This window comes from Coenobita brevimanus, chromosome 27, assembly GCF_032717465.1.
Source record: "Coenobita brevimanus isolate Jiangsu-jjx chromosome 27, ASM3271746v2, whole genome shotgun sequence".
NCBI lineage: Eukaryota > Metazoa > Arthropoda > Malacostraca > Decapoda > Coenobitidae > Coenobita > Coenobita brevimanus.
In genome coordinates, this window is record NC_136980.1 from 15220056 (window position 1) to 15238943 (window position 18888).

At 43.5% G+C, this 18888-nt stretch overlaps 1 protein-coding gene across 1 annotated transcript in view; it reads right to left on the reverse strand.

Moving 5' to 3' along the window:
- Positions 1-1707: 1707 nt before the first annotated feature.
- LOC145394466 ((3R)-3-hydroxyacyl-CoA dehydrogenase-like) overlaps positions 1708-18888 on the reverse strand; it is a 51923-nt gene continuing 34742 nt past the window's right edge. The window contains exons 3-6 of the mRNA XM_080268322.1: positions 5616-5809; positions 5290-5474; positions 4995-5122; positions 1708-1790 (exon numbers count right to left, since the gene is read on the reverse strand). Coding sequence (XP_080124448.1) covers positions 1708-1790; positions 4995-5122; positions 5290-5474; positions 5616-5809 — 590 coding nt within the window. The remainder of the gene's footprint in view (positions 1791-4994; positions 5123-5289; positions 5475-5615; positions 5810-18888) is intronic.

Here is an 18888-nt window from a genome sequence, read left to right on the forward strand (position 1 = left end):
ATACCCCAAACTCTGTACATATCTGAATGCAGAAGATTGAGCTAGTGACAGAATAGCTTTATAGTCTACTGCGCAGAAGGCATGATATGAGATACAGAGATCCACTACATCCTCAGGAAGTTACTTACGAATACCTCTTTTCATACTATTAGTCTGTACGTGAAGGCGATCTTCCCTTCTGTGTGGTACTGAAACAATATAATGCCCAGCACAAAGGGCGAGAAAGAACGGCCAATACACATACAATTGCTAGTGCAGCTGTCGTTCTGGTACTTTTAACAGTGTGATTAAGAACTCAACAATAGTCCTGTGATGCAATAATTGTTTGGCGCGACTTTTTTGGCAGCAAAATGACTCATGTATTTCACTATGAAAGATCCGAGGAGGGAAACGTCTATTTTTTTTTTATGCAAGAAAGAAGGAACCAAAGGCCAGGGGCCTGCAAACTGTTCCTTCCAAGAAAAAAAAATACAAAAGAGAGCCAAATTCAAGATCCGGTCATTTCGAGATGCCAGGACACACTGCATTTGAAACATTGGAGATCATAGGAAGTAGTAAATACAGACAGAGGGAGACAGTTCCTGAGTTGACCTGTTGCATAAATGAAGGACTGAGAATAAAGGTTAACCCTTGCATTAGAGAGTTGGACAGACAAGGGATGAGAGTTTGTTGCTAGACTGGTGCTACGCGTCCGTCGTGGAGGTGGAGGGATGCATGCAGACAGTTCAGAGGAGCAGTGACCATTGAAGTAGCGATAGAAAAGAGATAAAGAAGCAACAGTGCAGCGAAGAGACAAGAGGTTGAAGGGAGCCAGTAAGAGAAGGAGAGTTGATGAGACGAAAAGCCTTTGACTCCACCCTATTGAGAAGAGCTGTATGTGGGGAATATCCCCATACATGAGAGTTGTACTCCACACAGGGGGTAAAAAGTCAACAACTGTGCAGGGGTAAAGAAGGTATGGAGTCGGCCTAGCACACCTAATTTCTTGGAGGCAGATTTTACAAGAGATGCAGTATGATCTTTCGAAGATACGTCCTGAGTGAATAAAACCCCAAGCATGTTCAAGGATGACGCAGGGTTGAGCTGGATATTATTAAACATTAGTGGGTACTCCTATGGAAGATTATGTTGGGTTGATAGGTGTGAAAACTAAGTTTTTGGTGCACTAAAAACAACAAGATTATTTTTACCCTAGGCAGAGATACGAGGCAAGTCAGACATTAGGTTTGCCATGGCCTCATCCCTTGTTTGTTGAAGTAACTGCTGAGATGGACGTTGCGGGAAGCGAATGGAAGGGTGAAGGGTGTACGAGTGGATAGGGTTAGATGTACAGCTTAGAAGGTCATTGATGAATAAAAGGAAGAGAGTCGGTGATAGGACAGAGCCCTGAGGAACACCACTGTTGATAGATCTAGGAAAAGAACTATGGCCGTCTACAACAGCAGCTATAGAACGACTAGAAAGGAGGCTATAGGTGAGGGCACAGAGAGAAAGATAGAAACTGTAAGAGGACAGTTTGGAAATTAGTGATTTATACTAGACTTGATCGAAGCCTTTGAGATGTCAAGTGTAATGGCAAAGTTTTCGCCAAAGTCCTGAAAGGAGGATCGTCAGGAGTCTGAAAGGTAGGTGAGGAGGTCCCTGCAGGTAAATATGTCTTAACTAAACTACAGCAGCCCCACCCAATGACTAATGTTGGCGTTGTTTTCATCTTATAAGTGACTGCTGATCCCTCAGAGTTGCTTCTGACAGTACCCGCAATTGACTGAACGAAGGCATGGTGTCAGCTGCTGCCAAAGAGATTTACAATTATAAAAGTTATGGACAGGGTGACGTGTCGGAAAGAAATATCTGTTATGAGAAATTTTGCTTGGGATCTGTTGTTTTAACATCACAGTAAGCAATGGCACCAGAATTCAGATATTGCATTTTGAGCACCGTAAGTACGTGTTTTGTGTATAACGCCCAGGAGACTATTTAACATATTGGGTGGTAACCATACAGTGAAATGGACGCATAGTGGTCTAGTGGGTTAAGACGCTTTAATAGGATGGAGCTCAAAAGATTTCCATCTGCAGGGTGGTTAGGGATCATTGCTGACATGATGGCACTGAAAGACGAGCGACGCTGGTCACCCATGCCTTACATGTTGGGAGTGAGTACTCTAGCCCCGAACCCCTGTGATGCAGAGATGGACTGGATGATTAAACATACATTTTATAAGATCATGGCATTAGATATTATTACACCTGCAAGGACGATACTTCAGTAGATTTAATGCTTTTCGTAGCACATGTGTGCATGTGTGTGTGCAACTATGTTTGTCTGTGTAAACAAAATAATGTAACTCAGTTTCAATCTAATTTTAAACAACTCTGTGGCAATGTTTAGGATCAGTTAAGCAGTAGACCAGTTCCTTTAGAAATCAATCGGTCAGAGGTCAGGGTCACCTTTCAAGGTTAATCTCAATAGATTTTATCGGATTTAGAACAAATTTGGTGGAAGGGTTGAGGGTAAGGCGAAATTGGAGAGATGAGTTTAATTTTACAATCAGTCAAAGTTACAGAGGATTCTCAAGGATCTTCCCGTGTGTGTTTGTGTGAGAAGAAAAGAACTATTAAAAATTTCCTCTGATTTGGACCATCTTTGGTGGAACAAGTGGCGATCGGCCAATAGGTTGATTTTTTTTTTTTTTATGGTAATAGAATAAAGGTCAAGGTCACATAGTATGATCTACCTAAGCAGTTTTTGTCTAGTTTACACCAGTCTTTCTACAAGGGTCCAGGGAAAAGCAAGGATGAAGGAACTCCATGTTGAGAACAATCAGTCAAAGGCAAAGGACACACAGGAAGACCAAAGATCAAAGTCAGATGGAATGGTCAGCGAAAACGGTTTTAATTCAGTTAAGGACAAATATGATGGAAGGCTTGAAGGAAAGAAAAGACGGAAGTGTTTGATTGTAAGAACATCAAGTCAACAGTCAAGGCCAGAAGGCAAGGTAAAATGTTCCAACCTATGACTCAGACAGTTTACATTACAGTTTGAACCAAAGTTAGTGGAAGAATTCAGGAGTAAACCAAAGAAGACGAGATTTGATTTTGAGAATAATGTAAGAACAACTCAGACAATTTTGATCCATTTTGACCAAACTTAGTGAAAGGGTAGAGTCAGGCAAGAATGAAGTAATTCAGTTTTAAGATCAATCAGTCGAAGTTTCACACCACAGGGCCAAGTCAAATATCCCTCCCATAGATCATTTGTAAGGCGGTGTTGCAGTCCCTGAGTGCTCATTCCTGTTACCTCTGTCGCCACGGAATGAGGAAGGTTATACCATGTGATCTGGTAACCTACCCTCTGGCCACAGTCTTCTCAGTAATTCAGGAGTAAGCCTTACCAGGACACAAACCTTACTGGTTTACCTGTTACCCCATTTTGCTTACATTATACTGCATCTCATTACATAATCTTCTGCAATACAACCTAGCACATAAGATTTCATACTTTGTTGTTGTTGTTGCTAACCTCAATCTGCCTGACCATGCAGACCCGTCAACCACAGGTAAGCAACTGCCCCATTGGGTTCATTCCACAGATTCCCTACCCCGTTGATGCTGTGTCTGCGTCATAGTGTGGTATGTGCTGTGCAGGGCTCCATTATGTGTGTTACATCGTGTGAATCCATTGTAAATGTGCGGCATTTGTAGGCTTTAGTTCCACCTAGCCTGAATCTACACTGAAGTGGATTGGGTGATGTCCTGATCTAAATCTAGCTTGTTGTACTCGATCAGCTCTATTTAAGAATATCTCTGTTTATGGTGAGTTTTGAGAGGAGGGGATTGTAATACAGTGTTCTGACTTAGATGTTGTATTGACCTGCGCAGGAAGTGAGTTTGCTGTTGTTTCTTCATTGTTAATGTTGGAAGGTTTGGAGGTGGGATGATGCTGAGGAGGGTCTGGTAATGTTTGTGCGTGATTGTTTTACATGCCTAGTTGTGCTGTGTGGCCCTGTTGCATAATGACAGGGGAATGTGTGTTGGGATAGGCTGCCACATAGAACCGTATTCCTTTCCTATCAAGATATTCTTTCTCCAATTGCGAGGACTTTAGTTTCAAAGAGTAAGTGAGCTGTGAGAGTGGTTTTGGTGCAGCCAGTAATGATGTGTGGGGCGTTGGTCTGTATGGTCTGCAAGGTACTGTAGTGGGTGTTAGATAGGATGGAGGCCCATGCCGGGCAGGCACAGGACATCACTGGTCTAATAAATAGATTGCACAGCAGCGACAGATGAGAGGCCACTCTGATTGTAATAAATGTAAAAACTTATAGCAAAACATATAAAGTGAAAACTGTCATTGTTAATATTTTCATAATATTAGCTTCTGGTTTACAGGTACTGTGTTTATGACAGTGTTATCATGCATGGCAGTCAGTGTTTTTATTACTATAAAATGCACAAAGTTTACAGAGGATATACTGGTCATACACAGGAAACAATTACTGTACTGGTTTCCTCACAGCTGACGATGTGATCAGGCTTTCATCCTGGCAGAAAAAAAACAAGAAGAAGTACCATATCGTTTATATTTTACCTAAAAACTAACGAAACTGTTGCATTCAAGTGATTCCTTTACATGAAGTTCCTGCCTTTCTTAATCTGATTCAGTATTCGTATAAAAGAATAAAAATGTGCACAGGAATCAGTTTTATATCATATTGTTTTGGTTAGAACGAATATCTGAAAACGCACTTCTGTTCTTCAACCATTATTGTGTCCATTTATGTAATGTGATTTTATTTAGTCTATGTAACAGCAGAGCTATGGATGACAGAATCTGAACATATAACCTGGTAAAGCCTGGGGCAAAAATGACACCTCACCCTCCCAGCCATTCTTCCTGGTGTCGGACGTCTACACCCGGCATATTAAATATTATCACCTCACAAATCCAGCCACCAGTCACCTCACAACATCGACCTATTCATTGCCTCCACTAACCTTCAGGGTGGCCACTTCTACCCAATGGTGTAAGCCGCTTGTAGTTCTCACGTGACTCCTTACTTCGACCTGCGGTCATTGGTGTGTCAATCAGTCCAGGAAGCACACAGTTTACACGTATGGCTTTGCTGAAATGGTATGGAGATCCAGTAACTTATACTTCAGTATGGATGAATCATATTACATAAAAAATCGTTCTTTATATATGAGGAAAGTAATTACCAGTATTAAAACAAATACTGTACATGGAAGCCATGATCAATCCATTGTCTGCATGCCTGTATGGTTTAGCTACCTCGCCAATTCCGCAGCACACGTCTTGGTGAGTGAAATAACTCCTCCTTTACTGGCAGGATAGCCACCCCTATTGGCATTGCCAGTTTTCCCCGCAATACTTGCAATATTCACTACTGCACCCTTGGGATCCTTCCCATTTTCCAGCAGTGATGTTGCGAAAGTCTGTGTTACCAAGAAAGTTCCCTGCGGAGTAAAAGATGATAATTTTAGAGTCATTCTTGCCTAAGTATAAGTATTAATGTCACAATAGTTTGAGCATTTTCTGTTACTTTTTATGTCATGTACTATTCAACACTGAAATGATCGTCACAACTAGGAACTGACCGTCAGGTTGACATCAATATTTTTCTGCCAGGAGTCGTTATCAATCTCCAAGATGGGAGCTGTGATGGCCACGCCGGCACAGTTGACTAGCAGCGAGGGCGGGGCGCCACACTGGTCCTGGGCTGACTTCATGGCGTCCTCCACACTGATCCTCTCTCTCACGTCCATGGCCACAGCCACGTGCTGCCGCCCACCTGCCAGACACAGGGGAATAATGCATATGTTCTTTACTAGGAGATATTGCAAGAAGTTCTGTAAATAATGACACCAAAGTCCTGCATAATAGAAAATTCTCACATGCAAATACCAAATACAGGAAGTGTTTCGTGTTTCATCAAGGAAAAAAAAACTTTGTGCTGTGAGGAACTTAATAATGACCTTTGATTCCAGTTAACAAGTTAAATGGACATCACCAGAACGGACCTAAATGCAAAATTAGAAAGTTTTACCTCATATCTGCAAACGGGTCAGAAAAAGGGTTTCATTAGATAATTTTGTTTTTAATTTAAGAAAGAAGGAACCAAAGGTCAGAAGCCTGCAAATCGTTCCTTCCAAGAAAAAAACAAAAACAACACAAAAGAGAGCCAAATTCAGGATCCGTTCATTTCGAGATGCCTGGACACACTGCGTTTGAAAGACTGGAGATCATAGGAAGTAGGAAATACAGACAGATGGAAACAGTTCCAGAGTTGACCTGCTGCATAAATGAAGGACTGGGAGTAACGGTTAACTCTTGCATTAGAGAGTTGGACAGAAAAGGGATGAGAACTTGTTGCTCAAGCAGACGGTTCAGAGGAGCAGTGACCATTGAAGTAATGACAGAAAAGAGATAAAGATGCAACAGTGTGGCAAAGAGACAGAGGTTGAAGGGAGCCAGTAAGAGGACGAGAGTTGATGAGACGAAAAGCCTTTGACTCCACTCTATTGAGAAGAGCTGTATGTGGGGAGCCTTCCCACACATCAGAGTTGTACTCTACACAGGGGCGAATAAAATTCGTGTATAAAGTCAACAGGTGTGCAGGGGTAAAGAAGGTACGGAGTCAGCTTACCACACCTAATCTCATGGAAGCAGATTTTACAAGAGATGCAATATGTTCTTTCCAAGATAAGTCCCGAGTGAAAGAAACCCCAAGCATGTTCATGGATGATGCAGGATTGAGCTAGATATTATTAAAGATTAGTGGGTACTCCTGTGGAGGAGTCTGTCTGATTGATAAGCGTAAAAACTGAGTTTTTGATGCATTCAAAACAAGATTATTTTTACCCCAGTCAGAGATACGAGCCAAGTCAGACCTTAGGTGTGCCATAGCCTCATCCCTTGTCTGTAGAAGTAACTGCTGAGATGGACGTTGTGGGAACCGAATGGAAAGGTGAAGGGTGGAATCATCAGCGTATGAGTGGATAGGGTTAGATGAACAGCTTAAAAGGTCATTGATGAATAGAAGGAAGAGAGTTAGTGATAGGACAGAGCCCTGAGGAACACAACTGTTGATAGATCTAGGAGAAGAACGATGGCCGTCTACAACAGCGGCTATAGAACGACCAGAAAGGAAGCTCGAGATGAAGACACAGATAGAAGGATAGAAACCATAAGAAGGCAGTTTGGAAGTTAAAGCTTTATCTCAAACTCGATCGAAAGCCTTTGAGATGTCAAGTGTAATGGCAAAGCTTTCGCCAAAGTCCCGAAAGGAGGATGACCAGGAGTCTGAAAGGTAGGTGAGAAGATCGCCAGTGGAACGTCCCGGACGGAACCCATACTGACGATCAGAAAAGGGATTTAATCCCAGAGCTAGGCAACTATGGCCATATAGCCCCGCTAGGTTACAGGAGCGCGCTATCGCTCCCGGAACGGCAGCCCCAGGCGAGGCTCGAATTCATGATCCCTCGATCATGAGATCGAAGCTCTACCTCTGAGCCACCGTGCCCTCTGACGATCAGAAAGAAGGTTGTGATAGGAAAGATTCTTCAAATTTTTTTTTTTTAAACTGACTCAAAAACTTTTGACATACAGGATGTTAAACCAATTGGACGATACTTAGATGGTTAGGAGTGGCCACCCGTCTTTAGGACTGACTGAATGAGAGCAAATTTTCAGCAAGAAGGAAAGGTATACAAGTTGACAGACAAAGGCGAAAGAATTTACCTAGGCAGGGTGTAAGCACAGAAGCACAGATCTTGAGGACAACAGGAGGGACTCCATCAGGCCCATATGCCTTGTTAGTATTAAGGCCAGTGATGGCAGAAAATACATCAGCTGAAGAAATTTTAATGTCAGGCATGAGGAAGTCAGAAGGGGGAAGTGATGGAGGAACAGCACTGGAATCGTCTGAGGTGGAATTGGAGGAGAAAGTCTGAGCGAGGAGATCTGCTTTATCAGTAGAAGAAATAGCTACAGAGCCATCAGAGTAGAAAATAGGAGGGAAGGATGATGAAGTAAAGTTGTCAGAAAGGTTTTTGGCAAGATGCCAGAAGGAGCGGAAAGAATTTGAGTTGGAAAGTTGAGAGCATTTAGTACGGATGAAATTATTTTAAGCAATGTGAAGAACAGACTTAGCACAATTCCTGGCAGAAACATAAACAAGATGTGATTCAGGGTTGGCTCTGGTACCTTTTATAAGCCCTCTCCTCGTTGCATACAGCATTAGAACAAGTGTGATTAAACCAAGGCTTTCTTGCACCAGTCAAAGGATATGAGAAGGGAATGCATACTTCCATGCCTGAGAGAATAACCTCCATAATGTGCAATGCACACTCAGATGGCTCCCGGCCATGGAAGCAATAATCATTCCAGGGAAAATCAAAGAAGTACTGCCTGAGGGCCTTCCATTCCGCATCTCCAAAGTGCCACAGTTGACGTTTCTTTGGCAATACCGGAGTGATAGGACAGGTCAAGGTAATAAGGTTGTGATAGGAGGAGTCCAACAGAGAGAAAAAATTAACAGTGTAAGCAGAAGGATTAGTTGTAAGAAAGAGGTCAAGTATATTGGAGCTCTCTCCAAAGCGGTCAGGGATCCGGGTAGATGCTGTACAAGCTGCTCTAGGTCATTAAGGACAGAAAAGATGTAGGCTTGTTCACCAGGTGGATCAGTGAAAAGAGAGGAGAGCCAAAGGTGGTGGTGAACATGTAGGACTACATAATAGATAGATAGATAAATAGATAGATAGAGAGACAGATAGAAGCAGGAAGTCAAATGATGAGAAGGTGTTGTGTCTGCGAGAATCAAGCAGTGCTAAACATGCTTACACCCTCTTAACACTGAGGAAAGCTGACGACAGCGGCCAGTAAGGAGATGATGCAGTTAGCTGTCAGCAGTCCTCTCGTGAACAAAGATCCACGAGGAACACACGTGACACACCCCTGCTACACCAGATTTTAGGAAAGAGAGAGTAGAAGGAGACAAGCGACCCTAGAGAGAGGTCGAGACGGAGATTAGCCTTAGAATAGAAAGAGAGAGAGATAGCGAGACAGGGAGGTAGCTACCCGGGACTTATACTCTTCCCATGGGAGAGACCTGTTTAATATTTCCAAGACAAATAAAAATAGTCCCATACTATTCTTTACCTCTCCCGTCACTACATGACATCTGGTGGGGAAACTACTACAAGATATAAAAGCCGCTCGACCACAAGTCTAAAATATACTTCTCTACAAGTAACTACAAAGTCTCTATGACAAACATTGAAATCTCCTAGAATGGAGATTTCAGAGAAAGGAGAAATGGACAGAATGTGTTCCATCATAGAAGTAAGATAGTTGAAGAATTCTTCATAGTCATTAGGATTAGGAGATAAGTAAACAACACATATATTTAGTCAGAGAATGACAAGAAAGCCGAAACCAGAGTGTAGAGAATTCAGAAGAATCAAGTTCAGGACCACGAGAGCAAGATAAATTGTTGCGTACATATACACAACAGCCACCTTTGGCTTTGAAATGAGTATAGAGAAAGCAGGAGGAAACAGAAAAGGGTTTGTTGTCAGTTGCCTCAGACAGCTGAGCCTCTGTCAGGAAGAGAAGATGAGGTTTAGAGGAGGAGAAGTGGTGTTCAACAGAGAGAAAGAGGAAAGGCTGCGAATGTTGCAGAAATCAAGAAGTGAGTCAGACAGTGGTTCCAGGCATGTCTCTGAGTCGTCACCAGGAGAGGGGGAGATGGTGGGGGAATTTATGATTCCAGCCCCTGGAGATTCAGAGGCCTGATTTAAAAACGCCATTTTTCTTTTTTTTTAAATTTTGAAAAGGAAGTGTATTGTGTACTGTGCATGAAGTTTGGTGTTGACAGTTAGAGAAAATTGTATTGGAGAGCTTGCTGACCTACTCTCGGTGTTACTGAAACACTCATTAGGTTCAGCAAAGGGGGATGGTCAGGAACTAGTCCCAAGGGCTAATGAAACGGGAGCTCCAGCTCTCCCTGTCATCAGCTTTCCCTTCACCTTGGGAGTACTGCCCTGCTCGACATCAAATACATCAGAGAAAATGCCAACCTTCTCCCCAGGCAATAAATAACTGTACCATCCTGTCCTACAAGTGGAGGTGTGGACACGCTGACACCAAAGAAAGCAGAAATGAGCGTGCTGCACCACTTGTGAGACTGGCTGGCCTCCCTGAGATGCTAGTGTTATATTCTGATTCAGCTACTGAGTAAGCAGCCTGAGCCACAGCCCTGGGGGAATTATGAGAGAGAGAGACTATTCACTTAATCTGAGCACTCCTGAGGGCATATTGAAACAGTGTTCCAGGGTTTTAAACACTCACAAAATAATACTGTCGAGTCAGCATGATCAACACTGTCAGCCAGTTCACTGCACCAAACATGGAATGTATAATTTATAGGAGGAGAATGAAACAAAAGCATTTCAGTTTAACTCACATTTCTTCATCAATACTTGGTCTTGCCATCCATATCCTTCAGTACATCAGTGAATATATATATATATATATATATATATATATATATATATATATATATATATATATATATATATATATATATACAGAGAGAGAGAGAGAGAGAGAGAGAGAGAGATTAGGGTGTTCAGAAAAATCGAACCTTCAGGAACTTGAAGAGCAAAGTGCTTATTCAGTTCCACAACTGGTGGGAACTACACCATACTTTGCAATTTTTCTTTGGCTTTCTCAAACCCATGCCTCATTTCAACGTGAGTTGCATTGCAAGTGGTAACTTCCGCCTTGATCACAGCAGGGCTTGACGTGGGGGAACTCACGTCGTCTGTCGGATCTCTCCACTCTGTTCGGAAGGAATCAAGGACTGAGGTCGCAAAAAAGACCAAAAAATAATTCCAGTCACAAACACCCTTGATTCTCCATTTTGATGGAAAGCTCTGGCCGAACATCGATGGTAGCGGCCGCAGTGATCGCCTGCGATTGTTGTTACAGGGAAAGGTGCGGAGAAGATCCTGGCGATCCCTAAGATCCCTGTTGGAACGGACGAAGCAATGGGAGCGGCAGTGCTAAGGACTCTAGATGAATGGCCGGAAGTGAAGCCCTAGATTGCACGGCTCTGTTTTGATAATACAGCGTCTAACACAGGGGTTCACAGCGGACCTTGCTTTGTCACTAAAAGAGGTCTCCAAGTCCCGCTGTTGTTCTTGGCATGCAGGCACTAAGTGTGGTAACTCATAGTCGCAAGGATCTTTGACCTCTTTTTCTCTTCTGGTCCTGAAATTCCTCTCTTTGGTCGTTTAAAAGAGTTCTGGAACAAAATTGACGCAGATTCCTTCGATCCCTACAATGACCTAGATGAAAAATCTCAGTCGTGGATTGCCAACAGAGTCGAGGACATTGAACACTTCATACTCAGCTACATGGATCGTGTGCAACCCGGTATAGACTACCTTGACCTCCTCCAACTGTCTTTGGCTTTCCTCGGCAAGAAGCCAGCACGGATAACCTTTCTCTGTCCAGGCGCCTATCACAGAGCTCGTTGGATGCCCAAAGGCCTTTACTGCCTCAAGATCTTTTTCAGAAATCAATTGGAGGATGCAGCCTCCTTCCCCTTCACATGGCATCAAAAGGAGGCCATCAAACGTATCTGTGTCTTCCTTGTCACCATCAATGTGATGCACTGATTTGAAGCCCCAAATGCAGTCGATGCTCCAATCAATGACCTCAATCGCCTGAAGAAGATTGAAGAATTCAAAGAGGTGGATCCCGAAGTAGCAAAGAAGGCACTGGACAGAGTCAAAAGCCACCTCTGGTACCTCAGTGAGAACCTGGCTTCATTAGCCATGTATTCTGACAAAGTCTCTGCTCAGGAAGAACAGGAAATGCTGAAAAATATGACCACAGCACTGCCGAGGAAGAAGGGTCTGCACCGTTTGAACATAAAGACGATTGATAAGGCATCAGATCTTAGAATCTCTAAGTTTGTCATCAAGAAGTCGAAAAACCTCTTCCAGTGTTTGAAGCTGGATACTCCGACAAGCATCAATGACCTCTGCCCCATTCCTGATATGGCCCACCTCAGAGTGGTCAGTGATGCTATTGAGTGGGCAGTCAAACTGGTAATGTCCTACAACAATGGTCTAATAAAGAATGAAGACCAACAGCAGCTGATCTTCCATGTTGTGCAGCACCACAGAGCCCTCTGCGACTCGACCAAAAAATTCCACATGTAATAAACTGATTATGCTTGTTGTACAGATCAATAACAATGTTTCTTTTTCTACCACACTGTTTATTTTTACCTTTCTTCACCATACCCTTCACGTACTTAGATCCTTTATATATATACATATATATATATATATATATATATATATATATATATATATATATATATATATATATATATAAAGTTTTTTATGCTCCTGACCGGAAATCGAACCCCAGCCCTCTAGATAGAAGTCTCCAACTCATAAAGATGCTCGTGTAGTGTCTGGGGTATATTAAAACTCTGTCACTTGCCGAGTTCCGTGAGGCTGAGAAAGAATCCTAATATGTTGTGATTGAAATATATCCTCTCCTGCTTGGTCAAAAAATTCATTTGTCTCAGCTTTTATCACGTCGTGCTGTAGTGCAATCAGTGCCTGACTTCTATCTAGAGGTCTGGGGTTCGATTCCCAGTCAGTAGCGTACAATAAATTTGTACACATGCGTGAAATCAAGATCGAGTGAGATTCAAGATCTGATAATTTCTGTTTAAAAATCGTACCACTCCGCGCATGACGTCACGTCATTCTCTCACTCGATCTTGCGTGTAATGTGTGTCTCTCGAATATATATATATATATATATATATATATATATATATATATATATATATATATATATATATATATATATATATATATATATTATAACAGAACGGAGGAGGGAAAAACAAATGAGTTAAAAAAAAAAAACAATCCATACACCAGATTACTGGCGTCCTCCGTTCATAAAATATCTGTAACAGTTAGACTTGAACAGCTGTAGGTTGAAATTTGGAGAGAAACAACTCTGGGGAAGCGAATTCCAGAGTGATGCAGTTCGGGGAATGAAAGAATTCTGATAGGCAGAAGTTCTGCAATATGGCTGAGTGACATTCCAGTCATGAGCGCTACCAGATGCCCGTGTAGCATGAGGGAAGGCATGGAGAGGTGGCACCATGGACGCAACTTCGTCTGAGCATTTGCCAAAAAAATATCTGTAAAATAATGCAAGGGAGGCAACATTCCTTCTTACTTGCAGGGGAGGTAGTTTATATGTAATGGCAGGGTTGTTAATGATTCTAACAGCTTTGTTCTGAATTTTGTCTAGTTGTCTCAATGCAATCTCTCCACAACCATTCCACAAGGGTGAGCAATATTCAAGCTGAGAACGCACATGACTCTTATAAAATATAGCTAACTGCTCATCGGCGAAGAAGTTACGGACTCTGTACAATAATCCAAGTTTCTTTGAGGCGGTTTTAGCAAGTGATCTGACGTGAGAGGTCCAGCTGAGGGCATTGTTATGTGAGACGCCAAGAATTTCAATACTTTTGGAGATGGGAATATTAGTAGCACTGAAGGTAATGTACGAATCTGGCAATATCTGTCTATTAGTAAACTGTATATATATAGTTTTACTAGCATTAAAAGAGACAAGGTTGTTTTGTCCCTATTCACTGATTGTAGATAGATCTTGATTTATGGAGATGGCTGTACTGAGTTGAGAGGTAGAGATATTAGACTTTGTAAATGGGTGTCTGAGTGTGAATGAACTATGTAGTGTTGAGTCATCTGCATATGAGTGAATGGGATTGTGGGTGACAGATAAGAGATCATTAATATGAACCAGAAATAGGATTGGCGCCAGAACTGATCTATCTATCTATCTATCTATCTGTCTATATCTATCTGTCAATCTATCAATCTATCTATCTATCTATATATATATATGTGTGTGTGTGTGGGTGTGGGTGTGGGTGTGGGTGTGTGGGTGTTTTAGGAAAATACGCAACAACGGACTTTTACTCATCTAACGGTTAATTTGTGATGTTCCAAAATTAATCTTTAATTTTCAGATTTGTTGAACAGTCATAGACGAAGGTAACTGCGTCACTCTTTTCTTCCATCTGGAGCCTAGTATAGCCCAGCTATGATAAGGATGGGGGGGGGGGCGGGATGCGGGAAGCTGAAAAACAGGAAAGCAGCTGGGGTTGATGAGGTGCATGCAGAGATGATTAAGAGTAGTGGAGAGAGTGGAATGAAATACTTGTTGAAGATATGTAAGAGGGCATGAATGAGTGAAACTGTGCCAGCTGAGTGGAAAAAGGCTGTGATTGTACCGCTGTACAAAAATAAAGGTGAGGAAGTGAATGCAAGAATTATCGTGACATAAGTTTAATGAGGAGCCTCTGTGATACAGTGGTAAAGTGTCCTTTTACGTACACTGAAGAACGAGGGTTTGCGCCCCGCCAGGGTATTAAACTTTGGGAGCATTCTTCTGGTCACGTATTGCATTGGCGGACATCAGTGGTGCTGTGGTTGAACCAGTGTCGCATACTATAAAGTATGCTTGCACCCAGTCGGCTTGCGTGGGCCGATTACACTTGGTTCACAGACTACACACACATCCAAAGCCACTCCAACACAACAATTACACTGACAAGCACTTCTCACCCTACATACAATCTCTACCAGACAGCCTAAGCCACGTGGTAGAGATACATTGGTTGTATCGTCCCCGCTTCGGTTGGGATAGGCCGGTCCTGCAGTGGACACTCAAACGGCTGATGAGATGAGAGCGAGATGAGAAGTTTAATGAGTTTTGTAAAGAAGGTATATGGAAGCATTATTATAGAGAAAGAAAGTAAGAGAGATATCAGAAGTCCTGGTGAGTGATGAACAGGGTCGCTTTCGGAGTGGCAGAGGATGTGTGGATTAAATACCTTCACAGATAGTGAAGAAGGATTGTGAGAAGGACTATTAGGTGTTTATGGCATTCATCTATCTCGGAAAAGCATACGGCAAAGTAGAAAGAGAAGGGTTGTGGAAGGTTTTGCGCATGTCTACAATGGTTCAAGACCTTCTGACTGGACTAGCAATAGTAAGAATAAATCATGAGGAATCTAAGCAGGATTCTTTAGATGAAACCATAGATGCCTCTGCAGCGAGAAAGTCCAGACGTGTTACGTTTTAAGAATATGTAGTTATGTACATATGAACCTGGGACCGGGTTGCTGTGAATAATCATATCTCGTCAATGCAAAATAGATTTCAGGATGTGATTGAGGCACAAGGGTGATGTAGTAGGTATTATATGCAAAGATGGTTTCATAATCATAAGTGTTTTCTATCTGATTAGCTCATAATAGCAAAATAAGACCCCTGCTACACACCAACCTCGGCCCAGGATATGTGGCTAACCGTACAATACCTTAATTCATAAACTTGGAAGCTGTTCTTCTATATTTTTCTTTTATATTTAGCTTCAGTGAGGCCAGCAGTATTTTTGGTAGGTTTTTATTTATTTCAATCTGGAGAAGCTCCTCTCAGCAGCAGCAACTGCCACTGGGATAGTGGCGGCGATTCTGAGGACCACCCACATATTTGGGTAAATTTGCTTTGGTAGTTTTAGTAGTTTGAGATTTTGAGTGAACAAGAAAGAAAACCTAACCTAATTTAATTTCATGGGGGGACTAAAACATTCTGAGGCTTAGTACATATTTCATAGTTTATATTTGAATATGAACTGCATATAATATATACGTATATTATATGACACATACATAATAATTGATACGCAGTGTAGTCTGGGCTCGGACTTCTCGGAACCAGCTACGGTGCGGGCCTTGGGTTCTTTGTTCACGACCGGGTCAGCCTACACAGACAAGGAGGGGGAAGTCCAAACACTGCCTGAACAAGGGCACACATATATTAACACTAAGTGGGATTACATTCTATCATACACTACAGTCCATGACCAAACCTAATAAATACAGAATATCAGCTAACATGGAACAATATGCCTTACACTGAATATCTCCGCCTAGTTCATTCAGAGTATCGACCAACACGAGAAGTACATATATCCACTTACAAAGAGTAGTCTCACTTTACAGTGCATGTATAACTCATAGAATAGTTCAGGTATCTCCTGCTGCTGTATAGTATAACACTGCTAATACAATTTACCTCAATATACACAGCGTGTAACAGAGATGGAAGCACATTCCCTTTTCACAACCATTCGCGTGACATAGACGGAACCTCATGCTACCTGTGACTCATCCGCGTGACATAGAGGGAGTCTGGGCTGACTTATGTTTTACACGCTTGACATAGGATGAGGGAATATACCATTTATAATCTACTCACGTGACAGAGACACAAGATGCTATGATAACATAGAATTCTCATATACGTCAGTCAGAGAGTAAACCCATGTTACATACACTCGGTATATAGAGAATAAGTCCAACGGGGGTGAAGTATGACAACACAGGGACAGGGACACAATACTTGTACGTAAAGGTAGTTCGTCGTGTATTGCAAAGAGAGGGGGGAGTCACACTAGGGGGAAATGATCAGGGCCTCCTGTCTCATGCCCGCATTGGTTTTCAACATGAGTTTCTTCCTGGGGTTGCAAATCCACTGAGTCAAGTAAGGGGGTAGGGGGGACAACACTGGGGGCAGTGGGGAGGGTCTGCTTTTAAACAATAACACCACCAAGGGATGGAACTATATCCTTAGTCTTTTACTCATGGACACAGGCTGAGATGGGCACCAGGGCATGGTGCGGGACACACTAGACAGGAAGTCGCAGGTGGCAGCCAGGCGTAGGGGGCGGGCCATCAGGTGTTTGCTCCAGGGGTCGGTCACCGTCAGGTTCACCGCAGGTCCTACGGGAGCTGGTGGGCGGAGTGGTGGGCAGCCTCCTCTTTGTAGGAGCCCTAGGTGAGGAGGGGCCCTCTGGACATTGGCTGAATAGGGCCAAGATGCACGCAGCTCAGCGCTGGCCCTTCTTTCTTAGTAGGAGTCCTGGGGGTGGACCGGGGTAGTCTCGGACCATGGATCAGCTGTGGGTGAGGCAGTGCCCTTCAGGGGCCGTGGTCTCACCCAGGAGGGGTGGCAGTCAGGGGTGGACTGCAGCTGCCTTTGTCAGGAGGGGTCCGTCGGTGGTTGTGGGCAGTAGGGGGCTGCAGTCTCGCCTGGGGGAAGAGGCCATCAGGCGTGATCTGCAGCCGCTCACTCTGGAGGAGTTTGTCAACTCCTGCTGTGGGCAATGGTATAGTCACAGTGACAGGACGCCTGGCCACGGCATGGTCTCGCCCTTGCTGGTCTCGGATGGAATGCCTGTGGGGGAGCAGTTCTCACTCTTCGGGGGAGAGGGGAGTCTCGCTCCACCAAAGGAGGGGCAGACACTAAGCGAGGGGCATCACCGTCTGTAGCAACCTCGAGGGTCAGGGAGGGGGAGCGACCGGAGTCCTTCTCTCCTACATAGCGGACCTCACGGTCCCTACCAGAACTCCGGACCAGGGCATGAGATGGAGACTCAGCAGACTCTCCTTTGGCCAGGCAGACCCAGTGGGCACTGCCTAGGTTCCTGTTAGGGATGGAGGCGAGAGGAGATCCAGAGGACACTCCCTCGGGTGCTAAGCCTGAGGAAGGTGAGAGGGAGAGGCCGGGCGGGCACTCCTGGCGTTTGCCACAGGTCTGGTGGACTCTGTCCCTCTGCTGCTGGGGCTAAGGCACCTGTCCCGGGAGGCCCGGTGGGTACCCCTGGCCAGAGCAGTAGCACCAGTAGAGCTGGGCAGTACTCCCGAGGTGGATGGAAAGCTGATGACAGGGAGAGCTGGAGCTCCCGTTTCATCAGCCCTTAGTACTAGTTTCTGACGATCCCCCTTTACTGAACTTTCTCAGTGTTTCACTAGCACAAAGAGTAGGCCAGCATGCTTTCCAATACATGTTTCTCTAACTGTCAACACCAAACTACATGCACAGTACACATTACACTTCCTTTTCAAAATTCAAAAAGAACCATGACTGCAACAAATCAGGCCTTGGAGTCCCCAGGGGAGGGGACCATCAATCCCCCCATCATCCGCCTCTCTCCCAGTGACGACTCTTTGAGCTGCTGGATCCACTGTCTGACTCCCCTCTTCCTCATTTCTGCAACATTCGTGGCCTTTCCTCCAACTTTCTCTCTGTCGAACACCACCTCTCCTCCTCTAAACCTCACCTTCTTTTCCTTACTGAGACTTAGCTGTCTGAGGCAACTGACAGCAAACCCTTTTCTGTATCCTCCTACTTTCTATATACTCATTTCAAAGCGAAAGATGGATGTTGCGTATATGTACGCAACGACCTATCTTGTTCTCGTGTTCCTGAAATTAATTCTTCTGAATTCTCTACTCTCTGGTTTCGGCTCTCCTGTCATTCTATGACTAATTATATCTGTGTTATTTACTTATCTCCTAATTCTACTGACTATTAAAAATTCTTTGACTGTCTTACTTCTACAATGGAACACATTCTATCCATTTCTCCTTTCTCTGAAATCTCCATTCTAGGAGATTTCAATGTTCACCACCACATTTGGCTCTACTCTCCTTTCACTGATCCACCTGGTGAACAAGCCTTCATCTTTTCCATCCTAAACGACCTAGAGCAGCTTGTACAGCACCCTACCCGTATCCCTGACCACCTTGGAGAGAGCTCCAACATACTTGACCTCATCCTTACAACTAATCCTTCTCTTTACACTGTTAATCTTTTTTCTCCGTTGGGCTCCTTCGATCATAACCTTGTTACTTTAACCTGTCCTATCACTCCGGTATGGCCTGTG